Source organism: Candida pseudojiufengensis (genome assembly GCF_024610245.1).
Source record: "Candida pseudojiufengensis strain CBS 10847 chromosome Unknown scaffold4, whole genome shotgun sequence".
Taxonomy (NCBI): Eukaryota; Fungi; Ascomycota; class Pichiomycetes; order Serinales; family Debaryomycetaceae; genus Lodderomyces; species Lodderomyces pseudojiufengensis.
The window spans coordinates 319,725-335,590 of NW_026261529.1; the positions used below are offsets into that span (position 1 = coordinate 319,725).

Here is a 15,866-nt window from a genome sequence, read left to right on the forward strand (position 1 = left end):
TCTTTTACTTCTTCTCTTGAGTTAAACCAAAAGACAAAAGAATTATTTGATTTTTACCTCTTGATTTGAATCAAGGTTTTGGAGTGGATTAATATTCTTCAAATTGTGAATATAAAGCAATTAAAACATTTACACCACCCAAAATATAAGGTAAAGTACCTAAAGTTGAAGCAAAAGTATGATACAATCCTAAATTAATTAATAAATTATTTTTTAAACCAGAAAACCAATTAATTTGATTTGAAAATTCCAAAAGATTACTTTGACCAATAAAATAATAAATTAAAATTTTTGATATAGCAAAAATAAAAGGATCAAATGAATAAATTCTAAATAAATATTCATCATCTTCAATTTCAATAACTCTTGAAGTAAAATTTATAAAATATGATATTATTGATGGGAAAATTATTGCAAATATAATCCAAAATATTCCAATTACAATTGATTTATATTCAAATAATCCTGAAATTTCAATAGTTGGGAAATTTGAATCTTGTAACCAAGGTAAATTATCATGAAAAAATTGATGAATTAATTTATTCTTATTTAATGGAACAATTTCAGTAAAACTATATAAATAAATTAAAAATTCAAAAATTAATTCTAAAAAATTTAATGTAACTGTTGAAGATAATTGATCTCTTAATTTTTCACTTGTTTCTAAATATGTTATACCAATTGAATCAGTAAATTCATAAAATTTATCAATTGCATCTTCACTTTTTGCAATTATTGGATCTAAAATATATTCTTTTAAATTTAATGGAGGAGGAGCTTGATAATCTTTATCTTCTTCTTCATCTTCTTCAATTAATTCTTCTTCTTCAATAATAAGTTCATCATCTTCTTCATCATCATCATCATCTTCATCATCTTCATCACTATCTTCCTCTTCATCTGCTGCTCCTTCACCTTCAATTACAGTAATTTCTTCTTCATCAGCTTGACTTGAAGAACTAGTATCATTTAAAAATTTTAAAACACTAGTTTTTAAACTTGGATTAGTTGAAACATATAATTCAACTTTTTCAATTAATGTCTTTTTATTATCTTTTGAATTTACACGAACTCCAACTTTTTTTAAAACACCAACTAAATCTCCCTTTTTAAATTTTGAAAATTCTGACATTCTTTCTTCTTCTTTTTGAATGGAAATTGAATATTGTTATTGGTTTGAATTTTAAACTGTTAACTCAATTGATACGATTCTATGGGTTTGTTCAAATTGAATTGACTCTTCTATTCTAATTGATTGTAAAAAAGAAAATGAAGGAAGGTTTTTTTTTTTTAAATGTTTTGCTTTTGATTTTTTTTTCTGTTCTGATTTGTTTTGACTTTGAAATTTGTATTAGAAATAGTAGCATAGCAAAAGAGGAAGTAAAAAAATATCCATTACATCTAAGATGAAGAGTATATTACAAGTATGTAGTAGTTAAGAAGTTCTTACGTGGTTACAAGACCAACTAATGCCTAAGAGTGTCCAGCTTTTCAGGAAGATTAATTCGTCTTGGTCCTATCTTGTAGTCTTATCTTAGTATACATCTTGTTAATAATTAACTCTTTAAAGTTTTTTTGCAGCTACTTAATTGCTATATCATTACTTTACTACGAATATTCGAATTAAACTTCTTTTAGGTAGAATAAAAATTGATCGAAAAAACCCAATGAGCCGGCCGATCTTTGAGATTCTATCTCTCCCAACGTTTTCCCCATAAATTTCCTACAAATTCAACAAATTTGTTGTGATTTCATAGTTTTGATGTGTTTTAGCCATTTTATTATTTTTTTTTACTAAAAAGGAAACAACTGTGGTTTTTTTCAATGTTTTTATTATGACCAAAAAAAGTAAGACAATACTTTAAACTCGAGTTATACTTCAAAACAGATGTCATTGAATTCAAACTTCTTTTTTGATTTTCTTCTCTATTTTAGTGAAGTCACGTAACCTTAAAATGTTTTGTTTTGCTTCTGGTGGATTTTTAAAATTGTTGTTGTTGTTCTTATATAAGTTTAAATTGTAAACAAATGAAGGCTACCATATTCCGATCTAAGATCTTTCTTTTCTTTCTCTCTCTTTGTTTTGTCTCTATCAATCTATTTTTACAACCACTTTGATTAGAAGTATTATCTTATCATCAGACCCATATCAACAAACAATCAAACTAATCAATTCAAAGATCCAATACATAGTAGCATTCCAATGACAATATAGCTATCACTTGACATACAAACAATCACATAACCCAAATCATGATTAATCGACTACCTAAAAAGTCAATTATAAAATCATATCTACCTCGAAGGTCATATCATAAATCATATAGATTACTACAGCATCAACCATCACAACAGCAACCACATACACAAACACCATCACATTCACTACTACAAGAACAATTCAACGAAGAACCCAGAATCAATCAAGTTGGTATTCAATATTTATCAAATCAATTACATAATAAAGTTTTTCCATCATCAAAAACTACTGATTATTTAAAACCAAAACATCCCGATTTAATTGAAATTTCTAAAAAACATTTAAAAGATAATGAATTATTAGGTAAAAAAACTCAAATTACTGAACCAATAAATATAAATCATTTACCTGATTTAGTTGGTAAATCATTAGATGAACATTTTTATAAATTAGGACAAAAATCTTCAGAACCTTATTTATCAATGGCTAAAACATTTTTAGATAAAAATAACAAGCTACCAGAACAACCTAAAGAATGGAGTTTTCAATCTGGTTGGACAAGATATGAAGAAGGTAAAAAACCAGAAACTGTTCCATTCCCATTAGAAGATGAATTAGTATTTGATGTTGAAGTATTATATAAAATTACAAAATTCCCAATAATGGCAACTTGTGCATCATCAAAAGCATGGTATGGATGGGTTTCACCAACTTTAATTGATATAAAAAATAAAAGTAGAAAAAAAAAAGATTGGAATCATCTAATACCAATGAATTGTTCAAAACAACCAAAATTAATTATTGGATATAATATAAGTTATGATAGAGCTAGAATTTTAGAAGAATATAATTTAAAACCATCTAAAGCTTTTTATTTAGATGGAATGTCATTACATGTTGCAACTAGTGGTATATGTTCAAGACAAAGACCAATGTGGCAAAAATTTAATAAATCAAAGAAAGCTAGTGAAGAAATAATAAATGATGATGATATGGTCATTCAAAATGCCTCAAATGAAATCTCAATTGAAGAAGATCCTTGGTTATTAACTGGTTCACCAAATTCTTTAGCTAATGTTGCTAAATTTCATTGTAATATTGAATTAGATAAATCTGATAGAGAATATTTTGCTTCTGAAGATCCAAAATTAATAATTGAAAATTTTCAAATGTTAATGACTTATTGTGCAAAAGATGTTGATGCTACTTATAAAGTTACTCAACATTTATTTCCTGAATTTTTTACAAAAATCCCACATCCTGTATCATTTGCTGCTTTAAAACATCTTGGTTCATTAATATTACCAACAACAAAAAAATGGGAAAAATATATTGAATCAGCTGAATCCTGTTATGAAAAAAATAGAACTGATGTTACTGATACATTAGAAAAATTAGCTAATGATTTAATTGAAACTATAAAAGATAAAAAAGTCCCAACAAAATATAAAAAAGATCCTTGGTTAAATCAATTAAATTGGACCTTAAAAGAAGGTAGATATAGAAAAGATGGTACTCCATATAAAAATAGTGCTTATTTAACTGGTTATCCTGAATGGTATAGAGAATTATGGGGTTCAATATCACCAGCTGGAACTGAAATGAATTTAACATTAAAATCAAGAATTACACCATTATTATTAAAATTAAAATGGGAAGGTTATCCATTATTTTGGACAAATTCAGAAGGTTGGTGTTTTAAAGTTCCATATAAAGAAGAAACTATAGAAGATTTAAAAAATAGGAATTATAGACAAGCAAAATTAACTCCTGAAGAAATTGAGTTGTATCATGATCTTTTAAATGAAAAAGGTAAATCATATGTTTTATTTAAAGTACCACATCCAGATGGACCAAATAAAAGATGTACCATAGTGTTATCAAAAAATTATTTAAGATATTTTGAAGATTCAACATTAACTTCAGAATATGAATATGCACAAAAAATTTTAAAATTAAATAATGAAGCATCCTATTGGATGGGTAATAGAAATAGAATTTTGGATCAATTTATTGTATATAATGATGAAAAAAAGAATAAATTTTTTGATACTAAAAAAGAAGCTCAAAATCATAAAGATGTTGGTATTATTATCCCCAATTTAGCTTCAATGGGTACTATAACAAGAAGAGCTACTGAATCAACTTGGTTAACTGCTTCAAATGCGAAAAAGAATAGAATTGGATCAGAATTAAAATCATTAATTGAAGCCCCCGAGGGGTATTGTTTTATTGGAGCAGATGTTGATTCAGAAGAATTATGGATAGCATCATTAGTTGGAGATTCAATGTTTGAAATTCATGGAGGATCAGCATTAGGTTGGATGACATTAGAAGGTGAAAAATCTCAAAAAACAGATTTACATTCCAAAACAGCACAAATTTTAAATATTTCAAGAAATGATGCAAAAGTTTTTAATTATGGTAGAATTTATGGAGCAGGTGTAAAATTTGCAACAACTTTATTAAAACAATGTAATCCTAATTTATCAGATGATGAAGCTAATAAAATTGCAAAAACATTATATGAAAAAACAAAGGGAAACATTCAAATTTCAAAATCTTTAAAGGGATCTCCAAGAATGTATTATGGTGGTAGTGAATCAATAATTTTTAATGCATTAGAATCAATAGCAAAAGAATCTGAACCCAAAACTCCAGTATTAGGTGCTTCAATAACAGATGCTCTTAATGCAAAAAATTTAAATAAAAATACTTATATGACAAGTAGAATAAATTGGACTATACAAAGTTCAGGAGTTGATTATTTACATCTTTTAATTATATCAATGGAATATTTAATTGAAAAATATAATATTGATGCAAGATTATCAATAACTGTACATGATGAATTAAGATATTTAGTAAAAGAAAAAGATAAATATTTAGCATGTTTATTATTACAAATAAGTAATCTTTGGACAAGAGCAATGTTTTGTGAACAATTAGGTATAAAAGAATTACCACAATCTTGTGCATTTTTTTCAGAAGTTGATATTGATAAAATTTTAAGAAAAGAAGTTACTTTAGATTGTATAACTCCTTCTCATCCAACTGCAATACCATCAGGTGAATCATTAAATATTCATGAATTATTAAGAAAAACAGAAAATGGAGAAATTTTAAATTGTAACCCAAAAAAATTAACTTTAAGAACAACAAAATATAAACAAAGAAAACCAATAATTTATAATTTAAATAAAGGTTTAAATAATAATTCAAAAGTTGCTAAAATTAAATTACAAACTTCAATAAATAAAGATGAATGGAAAATTAATTTAAAAAATTATTTAAAAACTATTCAAAAAAATAATGAAGATGATATTATAAAAGAAGAAATTAGAAATGATAAAAAATTTAAATCAAAATCTTCATCATCTTCTACTTCATCTAGAGTTAAGAAATCAAAAGTTAAGGATTATGATTTAGAAACTAAACCTTTAGTGGAATATAAAAAGAAAAAGAAAACTGTTTCTGTTAAAAAACCAACAATTGATGAAGTTAAAGCAAATACAATTGTAAAAGATTTATCAGCTTCTACTGCTACAGATTCAACTTATGTTACTACTGATTTTGAAATATTACAACCTCCACCACCTCCTGTTTCACAACCACAACCATCATCATCACAATCACAATCTTCTTCTTCTTCATCATCATCAACAACTCATCCATCATCTGCTCCTCCTTCATCATCAATGAAAAAGACATTATTATATCGAGAACCTCCAAATTCAAGATTATATCAAAATGAATTAAGATATAATTCAAACCATAGTCATCATCAAAATCGTCATTATACTACTGTTGCTAGGCAGGATGTTGTTAATTTAATACAATTTAGTCAAACTTTACAGCGGTTGTTTCCACCATCAATACCAGAATTAGATAAATTAATGGTTTATCCTAATTCAAATCAATCATCATATCCATCTTTCATAGACATTATTAAATTAGATACGATAACAACTACTACAACAAAACGACGACGACGACGACGACGGCATAACCATCTCATGAGAGATTCCAATGAATTAATGAATTGATGAATTTAACTCACTTTACCATACCTTGTTACACTTATGAAAAAAATATGTTTTTAATGACGCTATGAATCATAGATAATTATAGACCAATTTTTTTTTTTTTTTTTAACAAGTTTTTGGAAATACCATCATGTTCAATAATCTGATTATCACTAATCCTAAGATTTATTAAAAATTTCAAACATTCATTAGTATTGCTGTTACTTCGATAGATCATTCAGAGCTCAATTTTCAATTGTTTGTGTTAATATAACTACAAAACTTACATATCTTGAAGTGCTAGAGTGAATGTTTTTTTAAAACTTAAAATATGGATAGAAAACTTTATCAAAGGTTACGCTAAGTAACTCTTTGTTGTATAGGATTTAGATTAGATAATTCAATGAATATTTTCAAATTCTAATTTTTTAAATGAACTTTTATGTATAGATTTTTTGATCTTTTGCGAACTTTACGAACTTCTTAAATATATTTGAAAAGATTTCACTTCGTCAATCGATGAGCCTTTCCTGTTTGCGAACCATAATGACTACTTTGAGTAAGATACAAAGTCATCGCATGTTTTTGAATCCATAAAAAATGTGTTTATCGGCTTTCTTAATTTTTATTTCGTATTTCATTCATTTTCATTTCGTTTCTGCATCCAAAAAAGCAGCGAATTTACAATTTTTGTCCCAGTCAAACATAAATTTTCAAACTTGATAAAAGTACAATGAGGACAACATTAACTTATTATTCAAGTAATTTTGAAAGGTATTTGTATGAATAAATTTGCTGTAATTTGTAAATTTAACGGTTTTGGGAAGCTATTTTTCATTTTGATAAGTTGAAATCTTATCACGTGAGGCAAATAATGTATAAATGTTTAGAGATTCTTTCAATGCTTTTAAATAAGTTGTTTGAAAAAGGGAATAAGTAATAACTGAATGAAGTTTGACCGGAGTTTAATCTTCAGGTACAAAAATTGTTACTAGATGCTAGGCTACAGAATTCTAAATCTCGTTAATATATGGTATTAAGCACTTGATTATTATCTAATTATTTTTGTCAACCGATTTCAATCAAACTTAAATTTTTCCGGTCTTTGGCCTAATACATTTTCTTTTCAATTTTATAACCGATGAATTTTGATTACAACCAATTTAAAATTAATAAGTAGACTATAGATCTTCGATATGGTTTGAATATTTGATTTATGTACCCTGAAGATATATATTTGATTGAAGATACTTGATTTGGACTTTGGTAAACAATTAAATCAGGAAATATTCTTAGGAAAAATCAATAGCTACTTTCTTAGAGTTAAGTACTCATGATCACAGACTTAGTTCATGACAATTTTTAAAATTATCGAGAGTATTCAAAATCAAAGATTTGGATTTACTCACTGCTAAATAGAGACCATTAAATTCTTACTAAGCTTAATCAAATTTTGTCTCAAATTATTATTAAAAATCTGACCCAGACGTTCTATCGTTTTTTGATCCTCCAAATATTTTATAGAAATTTTTCCGAACTGATATATGTCACTAGATTTCGTACCGAATGGTTCCACAAAACGTCCTTTTTTTTTTTTTTTGTTTGAAACTTTTGTTTTATTAGTCCGTAATAGCCGTTGATATAAAACTTTTTTCACTTCAGTTACCTAAATAACTGTGTCAAATTTGTATCACTATTATATTTGCATAATACCGTATTATTGTTTCAGTAACTTAATTTATGTAACTTTTGATTTTAGTTGGAATGGCTGATCGGATTTAAAATATGTTTGAGATTTTTGGGTTCAACTAAGAGGAAAATCTTACACTTAACTTCATATTATGACCCTCATTTTCATGCTACAGTATGGTTCAATTCGGATCAAAATTTCTTCAAGGATGTATCCTCTCTACTTACGTACGTAAGATAATAAAAATTAGACAAATTCGATGATCTACACTGAAAATTAAAGCCCTTTTTTTGGATTATTAATTAACCTGGATCTTTTTTTTTTTTTGTCATTTCAATGAGATTTAATTGGTTGAATATCGGAGATATTAATTTATTTTTATTTTTCATGCATTTACAATAGTGAACTAAGGAACCATTATACACGGATACATCAAGATTAATTGAAGGTATATGGTCTAAGGGATTAATTTGTCATAAAAGATTGAGTTAGTATTTAATTTAAGAATTACTTAGTGAGTTATGACATATAATCGTTGGAAGTAGCCCTAGGATAGAATATGGTACGAAATGAAATGTGAGATTAAGCGGCTTACGAAATTTATATAACCATCTCAATCTGTTTCTGTTATTAAGATTTTGTGTATTTCTCTATGTATGTATCTGACTTGAAGCATAATAACTTGAGTTTGACTTAAAGTATGTAGTTATGGATGTATTTTATATAATAGAATTCTTTATTTTTGTACCATACAAATTCATTTGAGGTAATTTATCAACAAATAGAAAAATATTAGTCTCTATATACAGTACTAATATACAAGCATGTAGTTACTACCAATTACTCTAATTCTCAAAAAATCACTCAATTAAAATTTATTCATCTTAATTTTTATAATAAATAAATAAATAATAAAATAATAAATAATCGACAATTTATATACTAAAGATTATTCTCTTCTTTTTTTCTTCTTCTTCTTCTTATTTTCAAGTTTTGTTTTAAAATTCAAAGAAAAGGAAAGCTAATTCAAAAATAACCATCAATTCAATCATTAACATAAAAGATGTTTCCAGCTGGTGTTATTTTAGTTTTCTGTTTAATTTTTGTTGCAGCAGTTTTAATTATTGGTCTTTTAATTCATAAAAAAATTAGATCAAAGAAATCAAATCAAAGATTTTAAGTTTAGGAAATGGTTTCAAAATCAAGTTATAGAGGTTAAAGATTGATTGATTGAAATGATTGATCATTCAATTCTTTTTCCAGAGAGTTTTACCATGTTTACTTAGTTTTCAAATTTTTTTGTATTCCATTGATATCCAATCCATTTTTTTTATCAACAAAATCCTATAATATCAAGTTTTTTTTTTATCTTATTTAATATCAAATACTACATTCTGATGAATGTTAGTTTTATAAGTGTGTGTTTTATTATTATGTTTTTATATTCAAATTATTCATATTATTATTATTATTATTTTCAGAGTTTTATAAATATTATTATCAAACCAAATGAATACAGTTTACAACCTTTATTATTATTATTATTATTATCATTATCAATATCAACTGAATTTGTTTTTTGAAAGTTAAAGTGATTGGGGAATCACTATTTTCGATATTACATTTTCCATTGATAATTAAATCAAACAATATCAACAATCAAACAATCAAACAAAAAACTACTTTGGGGAAAGTTAGTTTTTATCATCTACAACAACAATCAAAGTTATGAATCAGAATTTTTTTTACATTTTTTTTTTTTGGATTTTCTACAATCGTTGAAGAAGAAATTTAAATTTTTATCAAATTATGAGTTATATTTTTAAATTTAATCATTAATTTTTTATTAATCATTATTACTTGTTTTTTTTATTTTACTTAGAGAATATTAGTGAATAACTTAGTTGGTTATTGGAGGCAAATTTTATGATTTGATGATGCTTTTTAGATTTACGTTTCAATTAAAGGAATTGGGGAATTTCTTTATTTTGAAATTTTAAAATCTTTATCGTTATTAATTTGTTTTCCAATCCAGCTTTATTTTACACTTTTACTATTACTATACTATATATATAATTAATTAATTTTACAAATATACAAAAAACTTACAAAAATCCTAAAAATCATTAATCAAACCATTGTAGATTAGTTCTTATCAAATCTCTATCAACATTCAGTTACTTTTCATTTGTTTTTGTTTTCATTTTGAAAATAATTTGGTTTGCTAATACATACTTAATCTGCAAACTGACTTAATTTCTAAATTAGGTCGAATTTCCAGCTAGAAATTTGGAATGAGATAGTCCGTTTTAGTACCAATTATTTATGATGAGATGAGTTAACCGAGCGAGCACAAAAATTATTAATTATTTGGACTGTTAGAGTGGGACGGCTCAAATGATATTATACTAGCACGGTTAGATTTTTTTCATAGTACCTTCATTGAACTTCGTAAACTTCCAAATTTACCAGCTAAGATTTATAACAGAATTTGAATCTATTTAATTGCTCCTCTTTGAACGTTAATGTCGAAAAATATTATACTATAACGTTTGAAAAATCTTCATGTTACAGTTAGCGAAAAAGCTTATAATTTAAATTTTGAATTTGTCTTGGACTCCTCAATTTACTTTGTATGTGTCGTCATTTTTATCTGACGAGCTTTTGGAGATAATGGTTGGTAATTCTTAAATCTATTAAAATGAATAATTTTGTTGCAAACTTTTGTGAGTTTGCACATTGTATCAATTCTGTTTTGTATAGATTGTTTTGAACTCGGTTGTAAAATTTACAAAATTTGGCTGCAAAAACTCAAATCTTTTCACCACAAATTTTCTTCTTTACTCCCCAACATTAGTATTACAAGACTTAGTATTCAGACTAAGTTAACTAAAGACTTCAATGGGATTATTTGAACTACTCATCATGTCCACATTTTAGACTTGCTAACTGAGTCGAAAAATTTTACAATGTAACTTGCATATCTTTTACAGCTGGATTCTAAAAAATCTAATTATGAACTTAAATAAAGCTCAAATAGAAAATACAAAAGACCATGTTTTCCTCAAGCAACTAGTATTTATAAGGTGACAACTAAAAGTGAAAAATTGTTAGAATAAAGTTGTTGCATGAATTTGCATCTATAATTTAAATAAGGGATATTATATTAATATTAATAAGGTCCCTGAAGAAAGCAAGTTGATGAAATATATAACAAACAAATTCCCACTATTACAATTTTCTAATGATGATCAACAACTTATTCTACTCATAACTACTCAAATTCATAACAAAAATGTTTAATGATCCATCATCACAATTTAAACAATATAGATCAATGTTAAAATTAAGAAGAACTTTATTTAATTTAAAACAAAAAAAAAATTATTTTCAAAAATTTTTTATATGTGGTTCTAATAGTAACAGTAACAAGAGATCAAATTATAATAATAATAATTCAGATTTTATTTAGATAGATTTTTGATACCATTTAAAGGGTCTAATATCATCACATATTTGAAATAACAAGACTTTTACAGCTGGACTGTGGGTACTTTTACTATATAATTGAAACTATTATATAACATAATAAATCATCTCAAGAAGTGAAAATTAATAAGCTCCAGAAGTGCAAATCAAATTAAAACAAACATAACAGCTGTAAAAATTTTTGATGATTCATAGATCAAGAAGTCAAGAAACCGTTAGTACTTTAGTTAACAAAGATTATTTTTTACAAAATCCAATAAGATCAAATGATAGTAATAATACGAATGAAATTTTAACAACTTCAATAACTCATATAAATCTGAGAAATTTGAGAGATCACGGAGAAGACGAAGCTTATGACAATGACGAAAGAGAATTTGAAGAACAAAATCATGAAGATTTAAATTTTAATGATTTAAATTCATTAATATCTCAAGATACATTAATAACACCTCAAATCATAATTTTTAATAATAGAACAATACAAGATTTTCGATATTTTAAAGAAATTCCATTGATAACATCAAATAAAATTCAATCAAATTTGATGTTATATAAATCAAATGAATCAGCCATTGAGCATCCAAATTTACCAATTTTAATAAAATCAAATAAGCTACTAAATTTCTTGAAACTAGGATCATCATCATTTTTAGAAATTTTTAATTTGAATTCAGTAACGCTACAAAAACAAATTTTTTGTAAAATTGATTATAAAATTTTTTCAAATCATTTAACTTATTACATCCTAAAATTCCCACAATTACAAGACAAAGTCATTTATTTAATAAATAATAATTCAAATTATCCAAGTATTGATTTTAAAATAAACAATAATCATTTTAGAATATTTATAAATAATTCATCAACCACCACAACTTCAAATAATTTTAAAATTAGCTTGTTTTTAATGGATTCTAGGGATGAAGAAAATCTATTAACTCATAATTTACTGGTGGATTCAAAAGGAAAATTAAAAATTAACAATAAATTATCAAATTTAATTCAATTACAAAAAAGAAAAGAAATTAAACAAATTATACAAAGTAGTAAAAAATTAATTAATTTACCAATTGCTCAATATATAAATTTAACAAAAGAAGATTTAAAAATGAAATCTGCGAATGATGAACAAAATTGTTATAAAAAGCATGGAATTATAAAAATTTTTGATTATTTAAATTATGATAATGGGGTTAGTGATGAAATGTTAATTATTTGTTGTATATTATTAGTATTAAGAGAACAAGAAATTAAAAAATATAAAGGTGATAATTTTCCAATAATGATTTAATGAAGTTTTGGAGAAAATAATGATTTGATTAATGAGTAACGATATGCATGTATACTTTTTTTTTATTAATTAACAAGTGTAAATTTATTCTCTTATTTCGTGCCTAAATCTGGATGAATTGTACACTCAGTTAAAGGTTTTGATTTTCGTCTTTTTGAAGTTTTTAATTTTGTGGATTTGAAGTTTGTGGATTTGAAGTTTGTGGATTCGAAGTTTGTGAATTGGTGGAAACTCTGTTAGCAAATGGAATAGTTTCACAAGCCTATTAGTTGACGAAGATTGAAAAGTTCAGATTAATCTAATCTTGGCTTACCTAGTTTTGTATTTATGTTTGATATCTTCTAAACTCTTAAAAGTTGATGCTATGTATTGATGTTCGAAGTTTAAATTTTCCTGAAATACATCCACAAGCATCTCTCGAACCCATTCTTGCTCCAAATCCTCATTGCTTATAAGTGAAACATGATCAAAGAATGTTAATCTGAATCTATCAAGGTTCAATGATCCTTGTTTAATTTCTCTAATTTTGTCAATTACTAAACAAGCGTGATGTCTTGGTTTAAATCTTTCTAAGAATTCCTTAATAAGTATCTTAGGGCTATATGCTTTATATGCTTCAATATCGACTTCACTAAAATCAGGTTCTTTACCAAAATATTTCGCATCAACAACTTTGAGACAATAATCATGAACATCAAATTTGGCGAAAAAATCGAATCGAGCCCATATTAATGCATCTCCAATGAAAAAACTTTCACAAATATTTAATAAATCAACTGGAGTTAAATTTTTATATTCCATATAATGCTGGTAAAAAGCATTGATTAATTGTTCAGCGATTTTTTCAACATAAATTATATCTCCTGAATTTATATTTCCTGAAAATATCATACCTGTTTTTATAATTTCTTCTTCTGCATATTTTTGATTATATTCTTTTTTTTCTCTTTTCTCTCTTTCAAGTTCTGATTCTTGTTGATTGTGATTGTTGTGAATTGATTTATTGAATTTTGGATTGAATTTTTTATTTGATCGTTTTCCTTTATAAGCCATGATTGATGAAATTGATGAAGTTGACAAAGTTGATAAAGTTAAATATGTTTTTCCTGTTGTTACCTAAGGACTCGTCACTAATGAATAAATTATGAATAAAAGCGATTACAATTGATGAACGATCTAATGATCAATAATACGGAAAGTAAATTTAGTAATAAACCGAAGTTGAGGTTTGTAGGTCCATGCAATATCGATATAACGGTACTGCCGATAGTATGATTCACTATAAGATAGACTTCTTAAACTTGATTCGAACTATAATAATATGAATTGATGTTAATGATAGATTTGTTCCTTATCTGAAATCTAACCCAGAGGGTCTCAGCAACTTTACGTATTAACTTGAATCCACAATAATCGAGATCTCGAAGCCGCATAATAAACTAATTAGGAATTATTTTCTGTTTGTTTATCTTTCATCTTATTCTAATTTGAGTAGAGATAATTATTCTAATTTGCAAGTGCAATGAACCATAAAGGCTAGGAGGGCTCATGTCGTCAATACTACAACCGTCGACCGAAAGGACTCAATTTACTATGAGTAGGTCCATGATAATGTTTTTATTACAATTCAATACAAATTTGTTTCGAAAATTTCACGTCTATCGATTTCAAAATTTGAACAACTGTGAAGCTGCTTTTTATTTACTGTTCATTTGTGCTCAAGTAGAGTAGTTCCAGTATCATGGTGAAACTCAGAAGTTTACATGCGACATTAAAACATTAAAATTGTGAATCTATTTCAAATTTTAAAGCAGACTACATTTGTTGGTTTTCAATTTTCTTCAAGTCACAAGACAGAAGAACATTTTGAGAATTTAATCTTATATGCTTTATTTTGAAAATTTAAAATTCGTGGGTTCTAGACTTCACTATCAAGTATGTTTATAAATTTGTTTTAGATTTTACTTATACGGTATATTAATATCATTTTTTGTGTAAGATTTTGAAACAATTGACGATCAAAATTTTTTAAAATTCATAGTGTATTATTGAAAGATAATTAAAATTAGAGCAAACATATGTATTGAGTTATCTTTAGTCAAATAACATATTTTGAGCTTTTTTCTTTATATGGGAAAGGGATTTGATTGTCCTACTTCGATAGAACAATCAATGGTCGATTTCTCAGACCAACAAAGATGCGTTTTCAAATGTTAAATGCTCAAACTAAAACCAATTCCATATAGAACAATTGAAATTATAACGTTACATCAGGCACCTTTCTTTAATATTCTCTTTTCGTTTTTTTGATGTCTAATTCAATTGTTTAATACTTTTTTGTTGGGAATTAAATTTTTTTAGTATTTTACATTTTTGCTGTTTTCGGAGTTTTTTAATTTTTCAATTTTTTATTTTAGTTTCAAACCATTTTTTTTCAAACGTTTTATAAAGTAAAATCGATACTTTTCTTTGTTATTTTTTTCTTCCTTCTGTTCCTTAAGTTTCCTTTAAGCAAAACGAGAGTGGGGGAGACAGAAATTACCAAATAATTATTTTTTTGATTTTTCATTTAAGATTTAATATTGAAATCTCGCTATTCCTGGTTATAATACTTTATTATTTTTAAGGTTAATAGTTTAATAATAAAAGTAATAATCGTGTAAAAAGCCCGAATTAAAGAGTCTTAATTTAGCAAACTATTCTGCGTTTATCATATATGATGTTCCTCCAACAAACATTTTTCTCTTAGCTCTTCAAAGCATTATCGGAAGATATAAACAGCCGTATCTCTACAAAAAGAAATGTCACTAAAGAAGATTTATTAAGATTTAAAATTTTTCGAGATTTTCGTAAATGATTTTAATACGTATGGTTAAACTTAATACTTAAAAAAAAGATCAACAAAAGATTTACAATAAATTTTATGATTTTTTATAAAGTTAAACAATTGTACATATACGTAAACAAATTTAGTTAAGTGAAAAGTTAGACATAAAAAGCTTTTCAATAGATAAGTTTATAATTTAGTGATAATTTATCATGCCTTTGGGACTAATGTACAACATATTCAAGGGTTCATTATGAAAATTTTTCACATGTAGTTGAAATTTATTGGTCGTAGTTCGTGATGAGATTAAACTTTATAGTTTCTAGATGAATCTAAAACTC

General features: G+C 25.7%; 4 protein-coding genes across 4 annotated transcripts; 2 read left to right on the forward strand and 2 right to left on the reverse strand. All coding sequences in view use genetic code 12, as the record gives it.

Annotated features, from left to right (window-relative positions):
* Window positions 1-88: 88 nt before the first annotated feature.
* Window positions 89-1,132, reverse strand: KGF55_002840 (uncharacterized protein; the record flags this gene model as incomplete). Its single annotated transcript, XM_051757568.1, has 1 exon — window positions 89-1,132. One exon carries the CDS (start codon window positions 1,130-1,132, stop codon window positions 89-91), a length of 1,044 nt encoding a protein of 347 aa, XP_051614281.1.
* A 1,121-nt stretch (window positions 1,133-2,253) lies between these two features.
* On the forward strand, window positions 2,254-6,246 carry KGF55_002841 (DNA-directed DNA polymerase gamma; the record flags this gene model as incomplete). Its single annotated transcript, XM_051757569.1, has 1 exon — window positions 2,254-6,246. The coding sequence occupies one exon, from the start codon at window positions 2,254-2,256 to the stop codon at window positions 6,244-6,246; it is 3,993 nt and encodes a 1,330-aa protein (XP_051614282.1).
* Window positions 6,247-11,588: 5,342 nt separating this feature from the next.
* On the forward strand, window positions 11,589-12,698 carry KGF55_002842 (uncharacterized protein; the record flags this gene model as incomplete). Its single annotated transcript, XM_051757570.1, has 1 exon — window positions 11,589-12,698. The coding sequence occupies one exon, from the start codon at window positions 11,589-11,591 to the stop codon at window positions 12,696-12,698; it is 1,110 nt and encodes a 369-aa protein (XP_051614283.1).
* Window positions 12,699-13,007: 309 nt separating this feature from the next.
* Window positions 13,008-13,751, reverse strand: KGF55_002843 (uncharacterized protein; the record flags this gene model as incomplete). Its single annotated transcript, XM_051757571.1, has 1 exon — window positions 13,008-13,751. One exon carries the CDS (start codon window positions 13,749-13,751, stop codon window positions 13,008-13,010), a length of 744 nt encoding a protein of 247 aa, XP_051614284.1.
* Window positions 13,752-15,866: the final 2,115 nt, after the last annotated feature.